Genomic DNA, 21,712 nt, shown 5'->3' on the forward strand with positions numbered 1-21,712 from the left:
TTGTCAGTGATCATCCAAATCTTCGCACATAAATTATCACTGTTTTGTGAAAAATAAAATGTTTTTGTTTCTAATCATGAACGAAAGACATGGGGAAAGAACCAATTCTAATATCTAATGTGACTTTAGAATGTGTCAATTGAAGGCAAATGATCATTATTTTTGGGTTAACCTTTTTAAAGGCATTGATTTTGAAGTCTTTAAGGCACGGGAAGAACATGAATCCCATCTCAGTGTTGATACTGTTTACCAGCTCTGCAAGGAAAGAAGTGGCTTGCAGCTGTTGTATGCAAGCCGTGTATTGTTGACGAGGACAGTGAAACACAAAGGCAGCATAGACACTTAGAACAAAGGCTAGAACTGTAATCAGCAAGGAGGATTGAAATCATTATACTGTACTGTGTTTTTGCAATTGATATTGTTTGTTGTTCCTGTGCATTGAGGGTTTATCGCACTCTTTAGTCCAACCCTCTGCTGAATGTACATTATTCCTCTTCGTATTCTAACAGATCTATTCATTTATAACCTCACCTAATTTCTACCCAAAATAGATATCTATTTTGTAGCACATTGAGAAAAGCAATAACAGATTTAATGAGCTAATAATCCACAAAATACGGAACATTTATCCTTTTTTTGATCTGCATCTGTTGAAGCCAATTGATTGAAAGATACAACATAGAAACAGGCCCTTCAACCCACCGAGTCCACACCAACCGTTGATCACACCGATAGTTCTGCTATCCCACTTTTGCAACCACTCCCGGATACATTGGGGACAATTTACAGAGGCCAATTAACCTGCAAACCCACCCATCTCTGGGATGTGGGAGGAAACTAGAGGAAATCCATGCAGTCACAGAGAGAACATGCAAACTCCACACAGTTAGCACCTGATGTCAGGATCAAACCTGGGTGCGGAAAGGCAGCAGCTCTACCATCTATCTGAGGAGGTCATAGCCTCAGAATTCAAGGGCGTTCCTTTCGGAAGGAGATGACGAGGAATTTCTTTAGTCAGAGGGTGGTGAATCTGTGGAATTCTTTGCACAGAAGGCTGTGGAGGCCAAGCCAATAGATATTTTTAAGGCACAGATAGATTCTTGATTAGTACGGGTGTCAGAGGATATGGGGAGAAGGTGGGAACATGAGGTTAGGAGGAAGAGATAGATCAGCCATGATTGAATGGCGGAGCAGACTTGTTGGGCCGAATGGCCTAATTCTGCTCTTATCACTTATGACCTCATGACCTATCTGCACCATTTAGCTGCTATTTGAGATACAATGCACAATTCTCTCCAAGTACTCTTCCCTGTTTCCATTTTGTATTCACCCCTATAATTCATCAAGAATTCCGTGTTCGTTTCACACTGACCTTTTGTGTCTCCCAGATCATCTTTGTGTGCATTAAATAACTCAAAAATTCTGGCAAATCTTTCATAAACGTGACTGGCTTTCCATGCTCCATTGCCTAGAAATTGGACACGTCTGAGGGTGTGTTTAAACTGTAATTCATAAATAAAAAGTATTCTTATCCTGTTTTGAAGCACGTGTATTCATTTCTAATTGAAGTCACATCCATTGGACTGGGTTCTTCCTGTTGCTCTTCCTCGTAACGCAGGTTTCAATTCCTCTTATCTCCTGCTAGTGACAATTTTATCATAGTTTATAGCCTGTTTTAATTACTTAACAATTTGACATTGGATTAAGAAGTTATGATTAATGTTCATTGTAAATATGTTGTAACAAAGTGAAAAATGTATTATGCAAGAAGTAAAAACATTTGAGGAGATTAAAGTGACTCCCGGGATGTTGTTTTATGTCTGTAAAAGCATACCTTGTAATTTCTATTGAATAAGATCACTTATTCGGCCCTTGGTAAAGATTGATAATTATGAACCCCTTAAACTGTAAGCATGATGTTGGCACTGTCTGCAAGGAAACAGGGCCATCCACAAGCACAGCAAGTTTAATCTGCTTAATCTGAACTGTCATCCCTACCACACATCAGTTCTGGTCGAGACCCTTCTTCAGACTGACCCGACCCGACCCGAAAGGTCACCCATTCCTTCTCTCCAAAGATGCTGCCTGTCCCGCTGAGTTACTGCAGCATTTTTTGTGTAGCCCTACCACACTCGTGGACCCCTTAAACTGTAAGCATGCTGTTTGCGCTCTCCACAAAGAAACGGGGCCACCTGCAAGAACAACATGTTTGGACTGCTCCATCTGAACTGTTAGTCCTACCACCCCTGTTTACCTCCTCTTCACTGTTTTCCATAAATGCCTCAATCCCCTCCTCTCCATAGCTAAGGCTGCAAGGGGAAGACCTCTAAAAACATTGACGCACTTCCTGTGGGTCAACGCACGAAGGATACAACATCTGCCTGTCTGTAAAGCAGCCGCACAAGAGAAACCCACAGTTTTATATCGCGAGACAGTCCATATCTCATGATTTTTGCATGTTTTCAGATGCGGTGCAGCACTGTAATCAGCGCCTGTTCACCACAACAAAGATCCAATTGCTGGCAAATGCCGAAAAAAATGAACTTTTTCAAATTATCGATCATCGGTGTTATTATCATTTTGGCTCCGTATCAATTCTATTTTGGCCGATTGCACTCCTCAGAATGACCTTCGGATGTTTTGCTCCAATAAATATGTTTTTTAAAGGCAGGTTTTGTTGTTAAAAGTGAGGTCTTTCTGTTGAAATGCCATAATTAAAATGCTAATGATATCTTGGTCTATGTTCCAAGATCTACAAAGGGGTGGAGGTTGTGGTACATCTATTGAGATATCTGTGTAGGAAGGAACTGCAGATGCTGGTTTACACCAAAGCTAGACACAAAATGCTGGAGTAACTCAGCGGGACAGGCAGCATCTCTAGAGAGAAGGAATGAATTACGTTTCGGGTCGAGACCCTTCTTCAGACTTCAGAAGAGTCTCGACCTAAAACGTCATTCATTCCTTCTATCCAGAGAGGCTGCCTGTGCTACTCCAGCATTTTGTGCCTATCTATTGTATTTAGACATTATCTGTGGTTGCTGCATTTGGCTCTGGGCACTGCAAGACAGCAAGAATGTACCGGCCTTGGACAATGGCTGTGCAAATTCAAAAGCTGCTGACACTAAAGGAGTAAGTAATTAGGACAGATTTCCATGAATGTAGCAAAATAAAGACTTGTGGTATCTGAGGTAATTAGAGGAATTGGAGTATATAGAATATACGTATCTCTCCATCTACGGGGACAGTGTGGAGAGAGTGTCCAGCTTTAAGTTTCTGGGCACTCACATTTCAGAGGACCTCACATGCTTCACCAACACCGCTGCGCTGGTCAAGAAGGCACAGCAACGACTGTTCTTCCTGAGGACATTAAAAAAAGACTGGTCTGCCCCAACAGCTGCTGACAACCTTCTACCGCTGCACTACAGAGAGCATACTAACGTATGGCATCTCTGTGTGGTATCTCAGCTGCACGGGGACGGAGAGGAGAGATCTTCAGCGCGTCGTTCACAGAGCGCAGAAGATTATTGGGACACAGCTACCAGACTTGGAGGGCATCTCCCTCAGGAAGGCCGTCAGCATCCATAAAGACTCCTCACACCCTTGTAATGGACTGTTCGAACTACTTCCCTCCGGCAGACGTTACAAGGCCTTCTACGCCCGAACCTCCAGACTCAGGAACAGCTTCATTCCCAGAGCTATAGCGGCTCTGAACCGGCCCTGCTGAGTGCCCCCCATCCCCCCTGGACTGTCTCCCTCAGATGGTCACGTCGCACAGACACATCTGCACTTTAGTCTGTTTTGACTGTTTTACTATTTTACTGTTCTTTTTACAATCCATGTTTCTCGGGGTATCTAAATCTAAATGTTATTAGTTATTTATGTTATGACATCGGATGGAAGCTGCATACCAAATCTCGTTGCGCTTATGTGCAATGACAATAAAATATATTATTATTATTATTATTATTATAAAACTAAAGGGCATACATTAAAATTAGAGCTGGACTCTCTTTGGCTTGTTATTCCCTGGAGAAAACATATGTTGGATGAAAGCTGAATCAATCTTCATTAAAATATGTTGAGGTAAGGCCAAATGAAAGTGTCAAACCAAAACGTAGCTGTTTGTTAGCAATGGCAATGTACACAGAAGCACAGTTGGTGGGTAGGGTGTTTGGTTATACTGTAGATAAACCATGATGCAATTGAATTGAGGGACAGACTCCGAAGGCTCAAAGGCCTACTCGTTTTCCTTCCTACAGCTGTCATGAACGATTATGAATAACATTTATTTTCTAATTCCTTTGTCTGTTTTTATCTTTCTACTTGAATTATGAGAGCGAAACAAAGCATATTTGCTTTCAGATGGTCTTTCAAGTTTAGAACTTCTATAAGAGGTTCTAAAATTGTCTGTCACAAATTCAGGGGATGGTAGAATCCATAAGGAAATGCTACTCCATTTTGTAATATTTTAAGTGACATTTAAAGTAATCAAAGTAAATCAAGATGCTTTTTAATGAGTCCTCATCAAATAACATGGCTTTGAAACGTTATTGAGCCTGAAGATGTGAATGATCTGATTTAATATACCCAGTTGAAATGACAATCTCACTTACTGGTTCAACTCTGGAGCAATCTTAAAGCATTTTTAAAATACTGATATGCCATCAACTCCTGAAATGCAAGTCCAGCATATTCAGCTCACAAAATCAAAAGTAGTTATTATATTTTGCCAATTCAGATGATCTGGCCCTTGTTTTATTCTTAATTATTTGATCTTGCTGGGCACAACATTTTCTACATTAAAACACTGACAAGTATTCGGTATTCCGTAAGACTGCTAATTGCTTAGGATGGTCCTGAAAGAGATGTTGAAGAGATTACGAGTAGTTGATGACCAAAGGAACTACATTTCTTGTTTTCTCTATCTACACCAATATTTTGTGCCTTACATTATAGTTCTTAATGTGTTGAGGCTGTTCACTGTCTTTCCTTCACGATGTCACCTTTTGTTGCAACATGAGCTGTAACTTAATCACAGCCAATGTGCTTGATGAATGTGAAAGACAAATTAATGCAGTTTTTTTTAAATGGTCCAGATATTCTGGTCATTGGTGAGCTATCCGTATAAATTTATTTGATAACGGATCAGTAAAAATAGGTTTAGTTATATATTTTTTAAATATGTCAATATGAAGTGATGTAATTTCTCTGGAGATTCAGAGGTCATAATACAAAAATGCAGGATCATGATCGCCTGATTTGACAGCCAGCTAAAACCTATCAGTTTGAGAAACACTCAAAAAGCAAGCTCATTAAAAGCATCTAAAAAAAATAAAATAGTCAATTAAAATCATTTACCTGAAATTAATTAATTCAGAAAGATTGGCATTCTGTTGCTTAATAGATATCCAGTTGATTAAAACTGTGATTAATTCAAAATTAATATTTCAATCCATGACAGCCTCGAGTGAAATGCAAGCACATTTAATGGGCTGGACCAACTCGGCATCTGTTCCTGGGCCTTGCTCTGATCTTTATTTCCAACTTGATTAATTTTTAATATAAATATGGGAACTATTTGTTATATCACTAGGGTGGTCTATTATTATTGGAGGTGTGTGTTTGGTTAATGCAGACTCTGTTTCTGTTTTCTGAATGAATAAGATAGTTGAATTTGGTTATTGTTGAGCGGATGTGTAGGGAACCAATACAAAAAAACTCCTACGATATACACAAAACGCATTCAGAAACTCACTGTACCACACCGCCGCAGTCAGGCAGTTGGTTATAACCAGATGCATATTGCCATATGTATCTGGCTTCACCTTGTAGGACCCTGACCTCCTTTACATGTGTGGTGGAGTTTAATCTTCCGATCTTGCATGTTTCATAGTGCTTTTTTTTAAATTAACCGTTTTTTGGCAATCCTCACCCTTTGCTCCTGAGAAAGTCTTGACTCCCTGCTAGTCCAATGGGCCATGCAAATAACTGTCTTTCAACTGTGATTCATAGTATAGATGTTAACAAGTCAGTTGAATCAGAGGATTGTCAGTGACTGAAGTTAAACCTGTCCGCTGTTGATTTTAATGTATGCATTTGAAATATGGATCACCAGCTCATAAAATGTGAATCGTGGCTGATTCTAGCTTTTCAAGTGAATTACGTACATATTTTAAAAAATCATTCAACGGATGTGGAATTTGCAGTTTGGGCCAACATTTAATTGCCCTTCCCTATTTGCCCTTGGTGAGATACCTTCTTGAGGTGTGTGTACCCATTGTGGGTAAACCAACAATACGGTTTGGGAGGTATTTCCAGGATTTTGACCCAGTGACCTCGAAGTAACAGCTATATATTTCCAAAGATAGACACGAAAAGCTGGAGGAATGCAGCGAGTCAGGCACCATCTCTGGTGGAAAGGAAAAGGTGACGTTTCGGGTCGAGACCCTTCTTCAGACCCAAAGCCTTGACCCGAAATGTCATCTATTCCTTTTCTCCAGAGATGCTGTCTGACCCGCTGATTTACTCCAGCTTGTTGTGTCTATCTTCGGTTCAAACTGCAACTGCAGTTCCTTCCTACACAATATATTTCCAAGTCAGGATGCTGTGTGACTTGGAGTGCAATTTCCAGGCTGTGGTGTTCCCATGCATTTGAGTCCCTTGCTCTTCTTGCTGATAAAGGTGGTGGGTTTGGAAGATAAGAGGTCTCAGTGAATTGTTGCAGTGCATCCGTCAAATGGTACAAAGTGATACCATTATGTAACCGTCGGTATTGGAGTGAGAGAGTGGTTGTGGATTAGGTGCATATCAAGCGGGCTGCTATGTCCTGAATGATGTTGAGCTGCTTGAGTTTGAAGCTATACTTGTTCAGGCACGTATACTGTTGGTGTGCCTTATATTGTATATGCTAATACAGGTGTAGATGGAAGCTGGCAACCTTCTTGGTCTCTGTGGGTTACTGCTCACAACTACAATTAATATTACCTAAATGCTGAGCTCTCCAAATGCTTCGTAATGAATTGTAATGGAATAATTATATTAGAAGATTGTACTTTCTTTATTAAATCTAAAATATATTGTTCTGATTGGAATGAAGGAGACTCCACATCTTCAAAATGAATAATTATGGGTCTAGAATAATTCAGTGATTATCATTTATTCCACCCTACTAAAAGCTTGCTAACTCCAGAATGCAAGAGCCTTGTGTTTTTCCAGAGTTTTTAGCTTCAAACAAGGAGATAAGTGTAGTAAGGTCATTGCAGTGCTGCCATTTCAGTGTCCAGATCCATTATTAAGAAATGTAACTGGTGAACACTTTGGAAAAGCAAGATATCCCCACAAATAACTCCAGGATTTTTGTGTTTATCTGCTCACTTACGACAGATATAACTGTCAGTCTTACTTTGCAATATTGCTGGAATTCATAATCCTTGAGACTTTAGTGTTATGACAAAATCTGGCCAAGCACAAATCCTTATGTGCGGCACGGTGGCGCAGCGGTAGAGTTGCTGCCTTACAGCGAATGCAGTGCGGGAGGCCCGGGTTCGATCCGGACTACGGGTGCTGTCTGTACGGAGTTTGTACGTTCTCGCCGTGACCTGCATGGGTTTTCTCCGAGATCTTCGGTTTCCTCCCACACCCCAAAGACGTACAGGTATGTAGGTTAATTCGCTTGGTAAATGTAAAAATTGTCCCTAGTCGGTATAGGATCGTGTGCGGGGATCGCTGGTCGACGCGGACCCGGTGGGCCAAAGGGTCTGTTTCCATGCTGTATCTCTAAACTAAATTAAACTTATCTGAAAAAATGTATTGGTTGACAATTTTCAAAATCTTGAGTCCTGAAAGAGCCCTCATAGCCAGTCAATTAGTCTAGTTGTTCCACAGTGTCAGTTGGGGCAGGCATATCAAATTCATATTACATTAAATTTGTGATGGATAGACACAAAATGCTGGAATAACTCAGCGAGACTCCAATCTCTCCAGAGTTGCTGCCTGTCCCGCTGATTTACTCCAGCATTTTGTGTCTATGGTTTAAACCAGCATCTGCAGTTCCTTCATACACATTAAATTTGTGATCATTTCTATACCCTATGTATATTATCATGAATAGCCAGATGCTCAAAATCAAAGTCAATGCAAATTTCAGAAGTATTTATTTCCCTCCTGAAATATTAACTGTACTGATTTGGGCAGAGGATGGTTGAGGCAGGGTGCGTTGTTTATGCACATTGAATAGATAGCTTTTAGACAATGGACAATAGGTGCAGTAGTAGGCCAGCACTGCCATTCAATGTGATCATGGCTGATCATCCACAATCAGTACCCCGTTCCTGCCTTCTCCCCATATCCCCTGACTCCGCTATCTTTAAACTGGTACTGCCAGCAGATCTTAACGCAACTTCCAGTGGGACTTGGGCAGTGCTTGTATGCACTTACACTGAGGCAACAAAGATGTTGTCACCTGTAAAAATTTAAGAAACCTGTGAAAAAAGGAAGGCAAGTTTGATTTTGATTATAATTTGAATTCCTATATAGAGCATTTTTATTTCGCATTATAGTTGTACATTCACAATCAGTTTCCAGTATTGAAGATGTTTTCTAAAGCACTGAAAAGGGTAAACTCAAGAAGTTCCTGTCGACCTACACAAACACTAATAGAAGAATTATGACCAGATAAATAAGCATTGAAAAATTTGTCAGCTTAGAAATCGAGGACTTACTCGGTTGTTAACAAAACGCACAAAATTCCCTCTGTGTTCTCCACGTATGGTCCATACTAACATATCAAGGCAACCAGACACGCACAATGGTTTCCAACTGGTTTTGGCACATACTTCACAGTCACTTTAGGAAGTTCAATGCTTGGCCTATGAACAATGCTACTTGCATTGAAATGAATGTTCAATATGTATTGTGTCACACCGAGCACCTTCTTGAGCACATCTTGGACCTGGAACCCAGCTCTTGAAGCAGGTGGCAGCCTTTTAAAATAAATTACTCCTTTCTATGGACCCCCCTCTTCAGATTCGCCGCCATATCACAACAGCATCCGCTGCTCACACCAACCTCAGCATTGCAGCATTCTCAACCTGGTTTCACCTCTCCTATCCACTGTGCTACTCTATAATGACACCCAAGCAAATTGCAGCAACCAGTAGCGATCCCTTTCTCCCCATATTGGCTTTGACATTGTGTAGAATTTTGCCATTGGGCCAAAGGTGCTTCAGCGTTTTAGCACATCTCCTCTCAGCGCAGAATAATTTCTAGCTTGGTGCTCCATCCTCCGAGAGTTGTATCTTAAGGCTCACATTGAAAGATATAGGTCTCATGTGGGTTGACAGGACAGACTCATCGATGATATTTCCCCTGGCTGCACTGTCTAAAACAAAAAGTCATAGTAACAAAATCAAGGATAAGCACTTCAGAACAGAGATAAGAAAATTCTTCGCCCAGATGATTGAGAATTTGATGTAGCTCAGTTAATACATTTATTCAAGGTACAAATTGATCGATTTTTTTGGATTAAGGGAATCAAGGAACATAGGTTAGTACATGATATCAGGTCAGGTGTGACTCCTGCTTACACTTCTGTTTTCTCTGGTTTACATGGTGTGATCAAAAGATGAAGAATGATTTGGGTATATTTATATTCCAGGGATTATTTAGCCCACGACAGCTCGAAGTTGTATAGGGCTCTGGTGAGACCACATCTAGAGTATTGTGTACAGTTTTGGTCTCCTAATTTGAGGAAGGACATCCTTGTGATTGAGGCAGTGCAGCGTAGGTTCACGAGATTGATCCCTGGGATGGCGGGACTGTCATATGAGGAAAGATTGAAAAGACTAGGCTTGTATTCACTGGAGTTTAGAAGGATGAGGGGGATCTTATAGAAACATATAAAATTATAAAAGGACTGGACAAGCTAGCTGCAGGAATAATGTTCCCAATGTTGGGCGAGTCCAGAACCAGGGGCCACAGTCTTAGAATAAAGGGGAGGTCATTTAAGACTGAGGTGAGAAAAAACATTTTCACCCAGAGAGTTGTGAATTTATGGAATTCCCTGCCACAGACGGCAGTGGAGGCCAAGTCACTGGATGGATTTAAAAGAGAGTTAGATAGAGCTCTAGGGGCTAGTGGAGTCAAGGGATATGGGGAGAAGGCAGGCACGGGTTATTGATAGGGGACAATCAGCCATGATCATAATGAATGGCGGTGCTGGCTCGAAGGGCCTCCTCCTGCACTTATTTTCTATGTTTCTATGAAGTGGAGAGGAACAATCAAGATGGTTTTGAGAACCTTGAGGCCAAGCATTAAGAGCACACAAAAACCCTGCATGAAAAGCAGACCATCTCATCAATTATCCACCTCTCACCTCATCAGTCAATACCTCACCTATCTGTGATCAAATCTGCACTTCCCACATTGGGGTCTCTTTTGCCAACTCAGAACCCACAAATTCAGAGTGGAAGCAAAGGATTACCTAAATGGAAAAATAATTCCAACCATCACTCAGTCAGGGATTTTTTCAGCATGATTCAAGACAGTGAGTGATCTTACATCACACCCTTACAGCCCAGTGGTATGAATATTGATTTCTCTAACTTCAGGTAGCCCCTCTCTCTCTCTATCCCTCCCCCACCCAAGTCACATTAGCTTCTCGTTTTCACCCAACAAACAGCTAACAATGGCCTGGTGCCTTTGTCATCGACACTTTTTTGTTTATATCATTCATTGTTCTTTATCTCTCTACTACATCATCGTTTATATCTCTCGTTTCCCTTATCCCAAACCAGTCTGAAGAAGGGTCTCAACCCGAAACATCACCCATTCCTTCTCTCCAGATATGCTGCCTGCCCCACTGAGTTACTCCAGCTTTTTCTGTCTATGGTTTAAACCAGCATCTGCAGTTCCTTCCTACATATTTTTTCTGCTCCACTGCAAAGTCTCCTCAGGATATGTCTACTTTGAAGAAGTTCTCCAATGAGAGTTCTGTAACATCCTTCCCTGGTTATTAATCAAGAGTGGCTGTTTTATATTTTTACTCCGTTTTTCCTAGTTCTTAGTCCAGTTATAGGTCTCTCCTTCGCTGAAAGACAAAATTTGACATAATCAGTACCAGGGCTAAGTGCTGACATGGATAGAAAATAGGTTACCAGACAGGAAACAAAGAGTAGGGATTAACGGGTCCCTTTCAGAATGGCAGGCAGTGACTAGTGGGGTACCGCAAGGCTCGGTGCTGGGACCGCAGCTATTTACAATATACATCAATGATTTGGATGAAGGGATTCAAAGTAAAATTAGCAAATTTGCAGATGACACAAAGCTGGGTGGCAGTGTGAACTGTGAGGAGGATGCTATGAGAATGCAGGGTGACTTGGACAGGTTGGGGGAGTGGGCAGATGCATGGCAGATGCAGTTAAATGTGGATAAATGTGAGGTTATCCACTTTGGTATAAAAAACAGGAAGGCAGATTACTATCTAAATGGCGTCAAGTTGGGAAAAGGGGAAGTACAACGGGATCTGGGGGGTCCTTGTTCATCAGTCTATGAAAGTAAGCATGCAGGTACAGCAGGCAGTGAAGAAAGCGAATGGCATGTTGGCCTTTATAACAAGAGGAGTCGAGTATAGGAGCAAAGAGGTCCTTCTGCAGTTGCACAGAACCCTAGTGAGACCACGCCTGGAGTATTGTGTGCAGTTTTGGTCCCCTAATTTGAGGAAGGACATTCTTGCTATTGAGGGAGTGCAGCGTAGGTTTACAAGGTTAATTCCCGGGATGGCGGGACTGTCATATGCTGAGAGAATGGAGCGGCTGGGCTTGTACACTCTGGAGTTTAGAAGGATGAGGGGGAATCTTATTGAAACATATAAGATTGTTAAGGGTTTGGACACGCTAGAGGCAGGAAACATGTTCCCGATGTTGGTTGTGACCAGAACCAGGGCCCACAGATCAAGAATAAGGGGCAAGCCATTTAGAACGGAGATGAGGAAACACTTTTTCTCACAGAGAGTTGTGAGTCTGTGGAATTCTCTGCCTCAGAGGGCGGTGGAGGCAGGTTCTCTGGATGCTTTCAAGAGAGAGCTAGATATGGCTCTTAAAAATAGCGGAGTCAGGGGATATGGGGAGAATGCAGGAACGGGGTACTGATTGGCGATGATCAGCCATGATCACATTGAATGGCGGTGCTGGCTCGAAGGACTGAATGACCTGCATTTATTGTCTATTGGCAGTCCTTTTAGAACAATCCAAAACTAATCCAAACTGCCCATTCATCAATTTCCATTTATCCCCTCTGTTTCATGTGTCGAACTGCTCATCCATTCAAAGATGCAATGGATTGCTGTCTCAACCAGTCCCTGTGACAATAATGCCATGCTCTGACAACTTGCCTTCAAGGAAATTTCACCTAAGTGCTAACTCGTTCTTTTTCTAATTCCCCAACCAATAAAAAATAGCATTTCTCTATTCACTGTTAAATCCCTTCATTAATATCTCTTTACAAAAAAAACCTTTATCATGTTAACCTCTATTCCATGGGAAATAGCTTCAAAAGAGTACATTTCTCTTCGTGCCTATAGTTTTCCCAAGCTTCTGGTCACTCTGCTGTTGGCACACTTCCCCCCCAATGTTATGCAAGTTTCATTTTGTTGTAGAGAATCACAATAACCAATATTCCGAGTCAATTCCGGGCAGCTTACTACCCAGTGGTATGAATATTGACTTCTCTAACTTCAAGTAACACTTGCTTTCCCTCTCTCTCTGTCCCTCCCCCAATCCTAGTTCTCCGACTAGTTTCACTGTCCACCTGATTTAATTTCACTGATTGTATGCCTTGTTGTCAGCTTCCCCTCAGCCGACAATGATCCATTCTACATTTTCCTTGATTGCCATCCCCATTGATCTCTGGTTTTCACAGCTTACCCTTCCATATCTGTGTGTCTCCCTCTCCCCTGACTCTCAGTCTGAAGAAAGATCTCGACCCGAAACATCACCCATTCCTTCTCTCCAGCATTTTGTGTATGCACATGGATATGGATCGTATGCAGGTCGGGGAGATATGTTTAATTTGGCATCAGTGTGGACATTGTTGGCCGATGGCCCTGTTCCTATGCTATACTGTTCTATGGAACCAATAACTTTTTTTATGCCCTGTGCTTCACTTTAGCTGATAAGAAAGTTATGTGGCACCTTATCAAAAGCCTTCTTGAAGTTCATTCACACCACATTGACCATATTACACACCTCAGCTCAATACCTCATTAAAAAAACTCAAATTATTTAAGATGATTTGCCCTTAAATCTGAGCTGGTTTGCCTTAAATAATTCTCCTCCAGGCAATTATTAATCCTATCCCAGATTAATGTTTCTAAAACCTTTCCCATCGTTGCAGATAAAATTGCACAGGCTCGACCTTTAACAATCACTTTCTGGAAATAATTGTTTATGTCATTAGGTCATAAGTGATAATAGTAGAATTAGACCTTATACTCCACCACCATTCAATCATAGCTGATCTATCTCTCCCTCCTAACCCCATTCTCCTGCCTTCTCCCCATTAACAGTGTCTTTTATTGAAACAAAGATGCAATTAACCACATGAATGGGCCCCAAATGGAACCATTCCGTCCAGCCCAGCAGGCCAAGGTTGTTTTTGACTGAGTCAGAGGTTCATAAACTGAAAGCCACTGCAGATTAAATGTATATGATCAGCTGACATTCTGTGTGATACCGTGAAAGTGCTATTCTTCCAAGTGGCATGAAGAAATTCATGGTACTATTCAGAGTACAAATATACTTTTCTCAGTCCCATATAACACCTGTCTCTCATCCAGCACCTAAAAGAAAAGCACATTTATTTGCCACTTATTGCTATGTGTTGGCACTTGCTGTAATTGAAATTAGTTATCACATTTTTTCGTGTATAATAACAGCAACATTTCAGAGGAAATATATGGGACTGAAGAATTTGGGGCAAAATTGATATTAGAAGAAATGTTTGTATACTTATGGTTTAAATGTATGCTTTTGAGCCCCAATGTATGTTGCACATCAAACTAAATTTGCTAGCAAGCCATAGAAGGGTCTCGACCCGGAATCACCCATTCCTTCTCTCCAGAGATGCTGTCTGTCCCGTTGAGTTACTCCAGCATTTTGTGTCTATCTTCGGCTAAAATGTAACCGTGGACTTCCAGATTTCTTAGGCCCCCCTCGGTCATGGCTGACCATGGGTGTCTCCAGGGTGCTATTCCCTATATGGAGGACGCCTGTGCATGACTTTGTTTAATGTTGGGAGACTGGTATACAGGCAGCCACCCCACGGTCCTTGACAGATCTGGGTCAGGATCCAGTGGCATGGAGTCCAAGACGACCGGAGACCCTTTTCTGCTGCAGCCTTCATCCGCCTTCCCAGCCGTTGTGACGTTCCACTAAGGTCAGCCATCATCCTTCACCTGTTCCACGATTGCGGTCTTGGTTGGATTGCTCGTTGTCCGAGACCTTCCCCTTGACCTTATACAAAATTGCTGGAGAAACTCAGCGGGTAGGGCAGCATCCATGGAGCGAAGGAAATAGACAAAGTTTCGGGCCGAAACCCTTCTTCAAGACTGATGCAGGGTGGGGGGGGGAGCAGGAAGAAGAAAGGAAGAGGAGGAGCCAGAGGGCTCCTCCCCCTCGACCTTACCGCCATGGGTGGCCCTACCAGGAGCATAGCTCCAGACGGCATCGCCCTCAGGATCTCAGGTCCACACAAGCTTCTCCACCACGACAAGGTGACAATCCACGGAGAAATCTTCCAGATTTGAACTGCTAATTTCGATTGTCATGCAAAGAACAATAGAGTTATCAAAGGTGCCTCATTTTTTCCGCATATTTAAGCTAATTCATAACATAACATTGGATATCCTGGATGACATATAAAGTAAAAGTGATGTTATGATACATAGTATACTCATGTGTTGGAACATATTAGATCAACAATGGATCATCCAAGGTGCAGTTATATGGTTAAAGTCTCCAACACCCTTTTAAAATTTGATTATCACAAATTAAATCATGGTTTTAACGTTTTCTACCACACATATTTTTGACAAAAGAGCAGCATTTCAGAGTTGAATAATCCGCGTAGTTTAAAAGATTTCCATTTTAAGTCCTCTTTCACACAGTTTTAAATTACATATTCCTCCCTGGCCCTTCAATTGCAGTAACATACTGCAGTGCAGTGTATTCATTCTGTCTCCAGGTAATTACTGTGACTGCTACTCAGCTGTTTCTTATTCTTGTCAGAATATTCCTTGCACACATATTTAGGAGTTTCCATAGCTGCAGAGGATGGTTAGAACATTTTGCAATTTTCACAAGCTGCTTTATTTGAAATTATCTTCATTATTTTAATTAAAATAACGTACAGAAGGGAAGGATTTAAAGAGGCCTTGAACTACATGTTTATGATGTCTAGAAAGACACAAGTTATTGGAACAATGATGTATGAGTCTGCTCCAGCCTGGGAATGAGGTATGAATGGCTATGAAACATTTATAGCTGATAAATGGACTAACATTTCTCCTCAGTTTAGCTCCTGTTTAATGTTCAACACAAATTGGTTTAAAATTAAATTTTAGGCTTGGAAATTGTTCCATATCATTTTCTTAGTGTTAAAGCAGCACTGTGGGTCATCCTAAACTATTTCTGAAAGTTACAGTACGTAGATGGTGTGAACTTCAAAAGCTATGCTCCCAGAACAGCATTAAAGATAGACACAAAATACTGGAGTAACTCAGCAGGACAGGCAGCGTCTCTGGAGAGAAGGAATGGGTGAAGTTGCGGGTCGAGACCCTTCTTCAGACTCGGGGAGAGGGAGACATAGAGATATGGAAGAGTAAGGTGTGAAAACAAACGAAAGGAGACGATGATCAAGAAAAATGTAGAATGGTTTATTGTCAGCTGAGGGGAAGGTGACAACGAAGCATACAATCAGTAAACTTTAATCAGGAGGACAGTGAGACTAGTCGGAGAACTAGGTTGGGGAGGGATGGAGAGAGAGGGAAAGCAAGGGTTACAGAACAGCATGGTTGAGTGATGCTGTACTTATGTGATGCTTTACTGAAACTGGCATGTTCTCTGTTGATGTACTGCAAGTTCTCACAGCTGTTTGAAGGTAACACCAAAGGTGCAATCTTCTGTGAAAACCTTAAAGAGAAATGCACTGTTCCAATGGTAGGAGATGTTGCCAATGAGTGAAAGAACACTGCTATGGTAAGAGAATGGGTGGGAGAGGGTTTTCAGCGTGTGTGTGGGGGGGGGGGGGGGGGGGTCATGACCAATGCAGCCTGGACAAGCAAGTGATGTTCACTACCCACAAACAATGTATTATTTTTGTGAGGATGGGGGCAAGGGACATTGAGACCATCCAAAGCCACAGCTATGTACTGCTGGCAGCAGATTGACCAGGAGGCCTCTGAATGGGCTAGAATGCTGTCTGTGAATGCTTGTACTGAAGAGAAGCATGCAATGCAGATATGTGCCAATGTTAACTCTGCTGCACTAATGTATCCTGTGTCTGTACACTGTAAATGGATCGATTGTAATCATGTATGCTGCCAGAAGTACATAGCTCTGGTTGGCACGCAACAAAGGCTTTTCACTGTACCTCTGTACACGATACACGGTAACTGAAGCATCCTCTCCCTCAGTATAGTGTTTGGGTGAATTCCCTAAAGTAACAGTGAGGTGCAAACTATGAGAAATGGCTAGGATAATAAGCAGCAACAGCCTGGAATGATCCACAAGCCAGGAAGTCAAGTGAACCTGCAGGGGCAAACCATTGGCAGTCAGAGACGTCAGTGAGGAAAAAGGTCACAGCCCGAGAGTTGAAATAATGGGCTCAGGGGATATGATGGGACTAAATCCTGCTCTTTCTGCGAATAAATAAGATTTGTGATTTTCAGGCCAGTGAGGCTGAAATTCTCACTGCTGATGAATTTTGCATGGTGGGCTACTATTGATATCATTTGGAGCAGTTTTACACTGGAAAGAAAGGCTTAGGTAAAATATAATACCTGTGGGGGAGAAATGAAGCGACCTGGTTCATAACTGCTGCTAACACACTCAGCAATGAGCACAAAATAATGTACTCTGTGTTAACCCAATTTTCAAGCAGCAAAAAAAAAATCATATTTTGGAATTGTATGAAAGGATTTATAGGCTGTAATTCCTTGTTGGTTCGAATGACACGGCTGTTTTTTTTTTTTTTAAATCTCTGTTAATTGCTTCTGATGTGTGCATGAAAATAGAAATACAATGTCCCCGGCAGCCTTTTGCATGATTTTTCTTTCTGATTCTGTAACCTGCAGGGAATGAAGGTTCTGGAGAAACTACTCTGAAGAAAACATCTTCATGTGATATCTGCCAGTTTGGAGCAGAATGCGATGAAGATGCAGAAGATGTATGGTAAATATTTCAGTGTTAATTAATAACAAACAATATTTTTCATTATTTTCTATTGAAGCAATAAATACAACTTTGCTGAAACAAGACGTTAAATTAGAGACCCTTGCACATTTTTTCAGCACGCTAGCATCACTGGTAACACCACGATTATTGCCTTTCCTTGATTGCTCTTCATAAGATACTGGCACATCTTGAACCAATGTGGTCCTTCTGGTGATGGTAATCCCGTAACATAGTTTGATTGTGATTTCCATGATATAATATCAGTGAAGTATTTGTTAGATGGAACCTGTACTTTCCTCATAATATTCTCCACTCCTGAGGCCCTTGTGCTTCTTGAAGATATGGGGATGCAGCATTGTGAGTGAGGTGTTATAGGGATAGCCTCAAGACATGACTTCAGTGAATTGAGAAGATGGGATACCAGTGATGGGGGGGGAATTAAGATAGGGAATGAGCTGTCAGTCAGGTGGGCTGTTTTGTGCTGGAAGTTAGACACAAAATGCTGGAGTAACTCAGCGGGACAGGCAGCATCTCTGGAGAGAAGGAACGGGTGACGTTTCGGATCGAGTCCCTTCTTCAGACTGGTGTCAGGGGAGTGGGCGGGACAGAGACAAAATGTAGTCGGAGAGTAAGACTGGTAGGAGAACTGGGAAGGGGGAGGGGATGGAGAGAGAGGGAAAGTAAGGGCTACTTGAAGTTAGAGAAGTCAATGTTCATACCGCTGGGGTGTAAACTACCCAAGCGAAATATGAGATGCTATTCCTCCAATTTGCGCTTGGCCCCACTCTGACAATGGAGGAGGCCCAGGACAGAAAAGTCAGTGTGGGAATGGGAGGAGGTGCTGGATGATGTTGAGTTTCTTGAGTGCAGTTGGTGCCACAATTACCAGGGAACTGCAAAGTAATCAATCACTTGATTTATATCGTACATAGAAAAGCTTTAGGGCATCAGGAGATGGGTCGCTCACAAAATCCCAACCTCTGACCAAATATTGTAGCCACAGTAATTAAGTGGCTCGTTTACTGATCTCTGGTCAATGTCAGGGGACTTACCAATGATAATACCATCGAATAGAGTATTAAGCTGTCTTGTCGGTGGTCATTGTTGATGGTCATTGCCTGGCATTCACATGGCACAATTGTTATTTGCCACTCATCAACACCTAGTGAATCTTGTCCAGGTCATGATGCTTGCATGGCCTGATTCATCTTCTGCTGAATTGCCCATGGATTTGATCACTATGCAATCATGAGTCAACATCTTGATATTATGGAAGTGAGATCATCAGCTGAATGTATTTGGGCCTAGGGCGTTGTCCTGTGGAATCCTGCAGCAACATACTAGAGTTGGGGTGATTCATCTCCAACAACCACACGTGTATTCCTGTGTGAGATTTAACACCACCCACCACAATGTTGATATCCACTGTCTTCAGTTTTCCCAGAATCTTTGAGTGACGTCAAGAGCGTTGCTCCTATTTCATTCCTGGAATTCAGCTCTTTGGTCCATGTTTGCAAAGAAGTTGTTAGGAGGTCTGGAACCAAATAATCCTGCTGGAACTTAAACTAAGCACCAGTGATTATGCTTTTGGTGAGTACATTCTATTTGATGGCAAGTCAACAATGCTCTCCATTGCTTTCTGGAGAGTGAGAGTAGATTGATTGGGTTGGTTTTAACTGGATTGGATTTGTACTGCTGTTTTTGGCCAGGGCATACTGGAGCAATTTTCCTCGTAGTTGGGTAGATGCCAGTGCTGCAACTGCACTGGAACAACTTAGCTGCAGCTTTGGCTGGAGTGTGAGTATTCATGCTATACCTTGAATTTTGTCTGCTTTCCTTGCCTTTGCTCTATTGATTGCTCTCAGATGTTGCTTGACATAAAATTGGATGAGAACGAAGTTCTGGGATGATAGAGATCTTGGGAGGAAATGGAGAGGAATTAACCTTTGGACACTTTTGGCTGAATCCAGCTGTAAATGATCTGGCTTGGCATTCGATAGCTGGATTTTGTTATCATTGAGGATAGGGACATTTGTGGAGCTACTGCCTCATATACACCTATTGTAGTTAGCTTTCGCCACACTTGACTAGATATTAAAAGAGTGCAGATCTTTAATTGGATCCATTTGTGAGATCATTGCTCTAGCTATTACATTATGTTATTGCTGTGTGCATATAAATCTGTGGTAATGCTTCACCAGTTTGGTACCTTGTTTTTAGATGTATCTGTTGTCGTCCTGGCTTGCCATTTATTTAAAAATAATGGAAGCCTATAACTTTAAGCCAATTTAAACCCAGCCCGATCCATTGGTATTTTCTCCTTGTGTTCTTCCACCAAATTCACGAATCCCTCCATTTTGGTGGGCACAGTTGTAATGGTTTACCAAATTAATGGTGATGGAATGGAATGGAATGCTATTTATTGTCATTCAAACCTAGGTTTAAACGAAATTACATTTACTACAGTTTTTTACATTACAAAAAAACTCAAGACACACACTTAACACAGTTTACATAAACATCCATAACAGTGAGTCTCCAACACCCCCTCACTGTGATGGAAGGCAAAGTCTTATCTCTTCCCTTTATTCTTCACCCGCGGTCCAACTGCAGCGTCTAGGCGAACTGGGCTCCGATGTTAAAGCCTCCGGCGGACGATGGTAAGTCCAGTGGCCATTTAGCCACGCCGGGCGATGTTAGGCCCCAGCTCCGTGTCCTTTATACCCCGCAGTTCAAGCAGACCAACCTGCGGTCCAGCAGTCCAACTACAGCAGCTAGGCCAACTGGGGCTCCGATGTTAAGCCCCCGGCGGGCGATGGTAAGTCCCCGTGGCCACTAACCCGCACCGGGCGATGTTAGGCCCCGCTCCGTGTCCTTTCAACCCCACGATTCCAGCGGGAGAAGCTGCCGTTGCGGGAGCTCCGAAAAGCCGTCTCCCACCAGGGACCTGGAGCTCCCGATGTTCCTGTCCACCGGGCCTGCAGCCGGAGCTTCCGAAGCTCCAAAGTCGGGTCGCAGACGAGCCCCACCACAGCTCTCCCCGCTCTGAAGACGGCCAGCTCCGCGATGTCAGGTCCGCAGGCTCCGCGACTGGAGCCTTCAGGTTGGTCCCGGCCGGAGGCCACCGCCGGCTCCACGATGTTAGGCCCAACTACATCGGAGACCCGACAGGGAAAAAGTCGGGTCCCCGTACAGGGAAGAGACTAACGGTTTCCCCCACACCCCCCCCCCCTCCACCCCCCACATATACACAGCTAAAAAATAATAAAAACTAAGCTCAAAACATACATTTAACAAGACAAAAATTAAAAAAAAGACGGATGACGGTAGTCTAGCCGCTGTCGTTAGGCGCCGCCACCAACTAAGCAAGATTGGCACCAGAAGGACGGCTAGGTTTGCAACATGGATGCTCCTGTTGTCCCATTTGTCCAGAAGGGTACAACTCCTTATTGTCTCACTCAAAACACCTATCATTGAGCCGTCCAGCACAGAAACTGTACCTTCAGTCTACTGCCTCCTTGATTCCCATCAGCAACCCATTTGTAATAATCCCATTTTTTTGTTCTCCAATATTCTCATCATCCCAAACCCCCCCCGCCCAGATTCCAACTCTCACCTACAAACTAGATGCAATTTGCAGTGGCAAATGTCACTGACAATGAGGTAGCCTAGCGCCTCTATTAGCTGAGGCACTGTGGCACAAATTGGGCAGGTTCTTCATCAGAGCTTTTCGCCAGCTCCCAGTGAGTCTTATCCTGCATCATAGTACATTTAACAGTAATTTAAAAGAATAACAATAACAAATGAAAATATTGTTATAGCACATAAAGATGCTCCCCCCAACTCATGGCATGGCATAGAGGATCAATCAATCAATCAATCAAAGACTATTGTCATTCAAAAATACACCAACAAATGCAAGTCTCAACAAAATTCCGTTGCATCTGGCTCACCGTGCAACATAAAACAACAAAAGGATAAAAATTGATAAAAAGATAAAATAGATAAAAAGATAAAATAGATAAAATAGATAATAGTGGCGGCACATTATATGGAATTCTAGAGTCTGATGGCTCGGGGGAAGAAGCTGTTGCAGAACCTGGCCGTTCTGCTCCTTATACTGCGATACCTTTTACCCGAGGGCAGCAGAGTGAACAGTCCATGATGGAGATGTGTTGGGTCTTTTATGATGCTGTTGGCCTTGGACAAGCAACGTTTGCACGCAATGTCCCGGATTGTAGGAAGAGAAGTCCCGATGATTTTTC

General features: G+C 42.3%; 1 protein-coding gene across 1 annotated transcript in view; it reads left to right on the top strand.

Moving 5' to 3' along the window:
* Nucleotides 1-21,712, top strand: part of tmeff2 (transmembrane protein with EGF like and two follistatin like domains 2) — an 86,236-nt gene that overhangs the window by 42,656 nt on the left and 21,868 nt on the right. Inside the window, exon 5 of the mRNA XM_033023738.1 lies at nucleotides 17,348-17,444. Within this exon, the coding sequence (XP_032879629.1) occupies nucleotides 17,348-17,444 (97 nt within the window). The remainder of the gene's footprint in view (nucleotides 1-17,347; nucleotides 17,445-21,712) is intronic.

The sequence above is a fragment of the Amblyraja radiata genome, chromosome 7, assembly GCF_010909765.2.
Source record: "Amblyraja radiata isolate CabotCenter1 chromosome 7, sAmbRad1.1.pri, whole genome shotgun sequence".
Lineage (NCBI taxonomy): Eukaryota > Metazoa > Chordata > Chondrichthyes > Rajiformes > Rajidae > Amblyraja > Amblyraja radiata.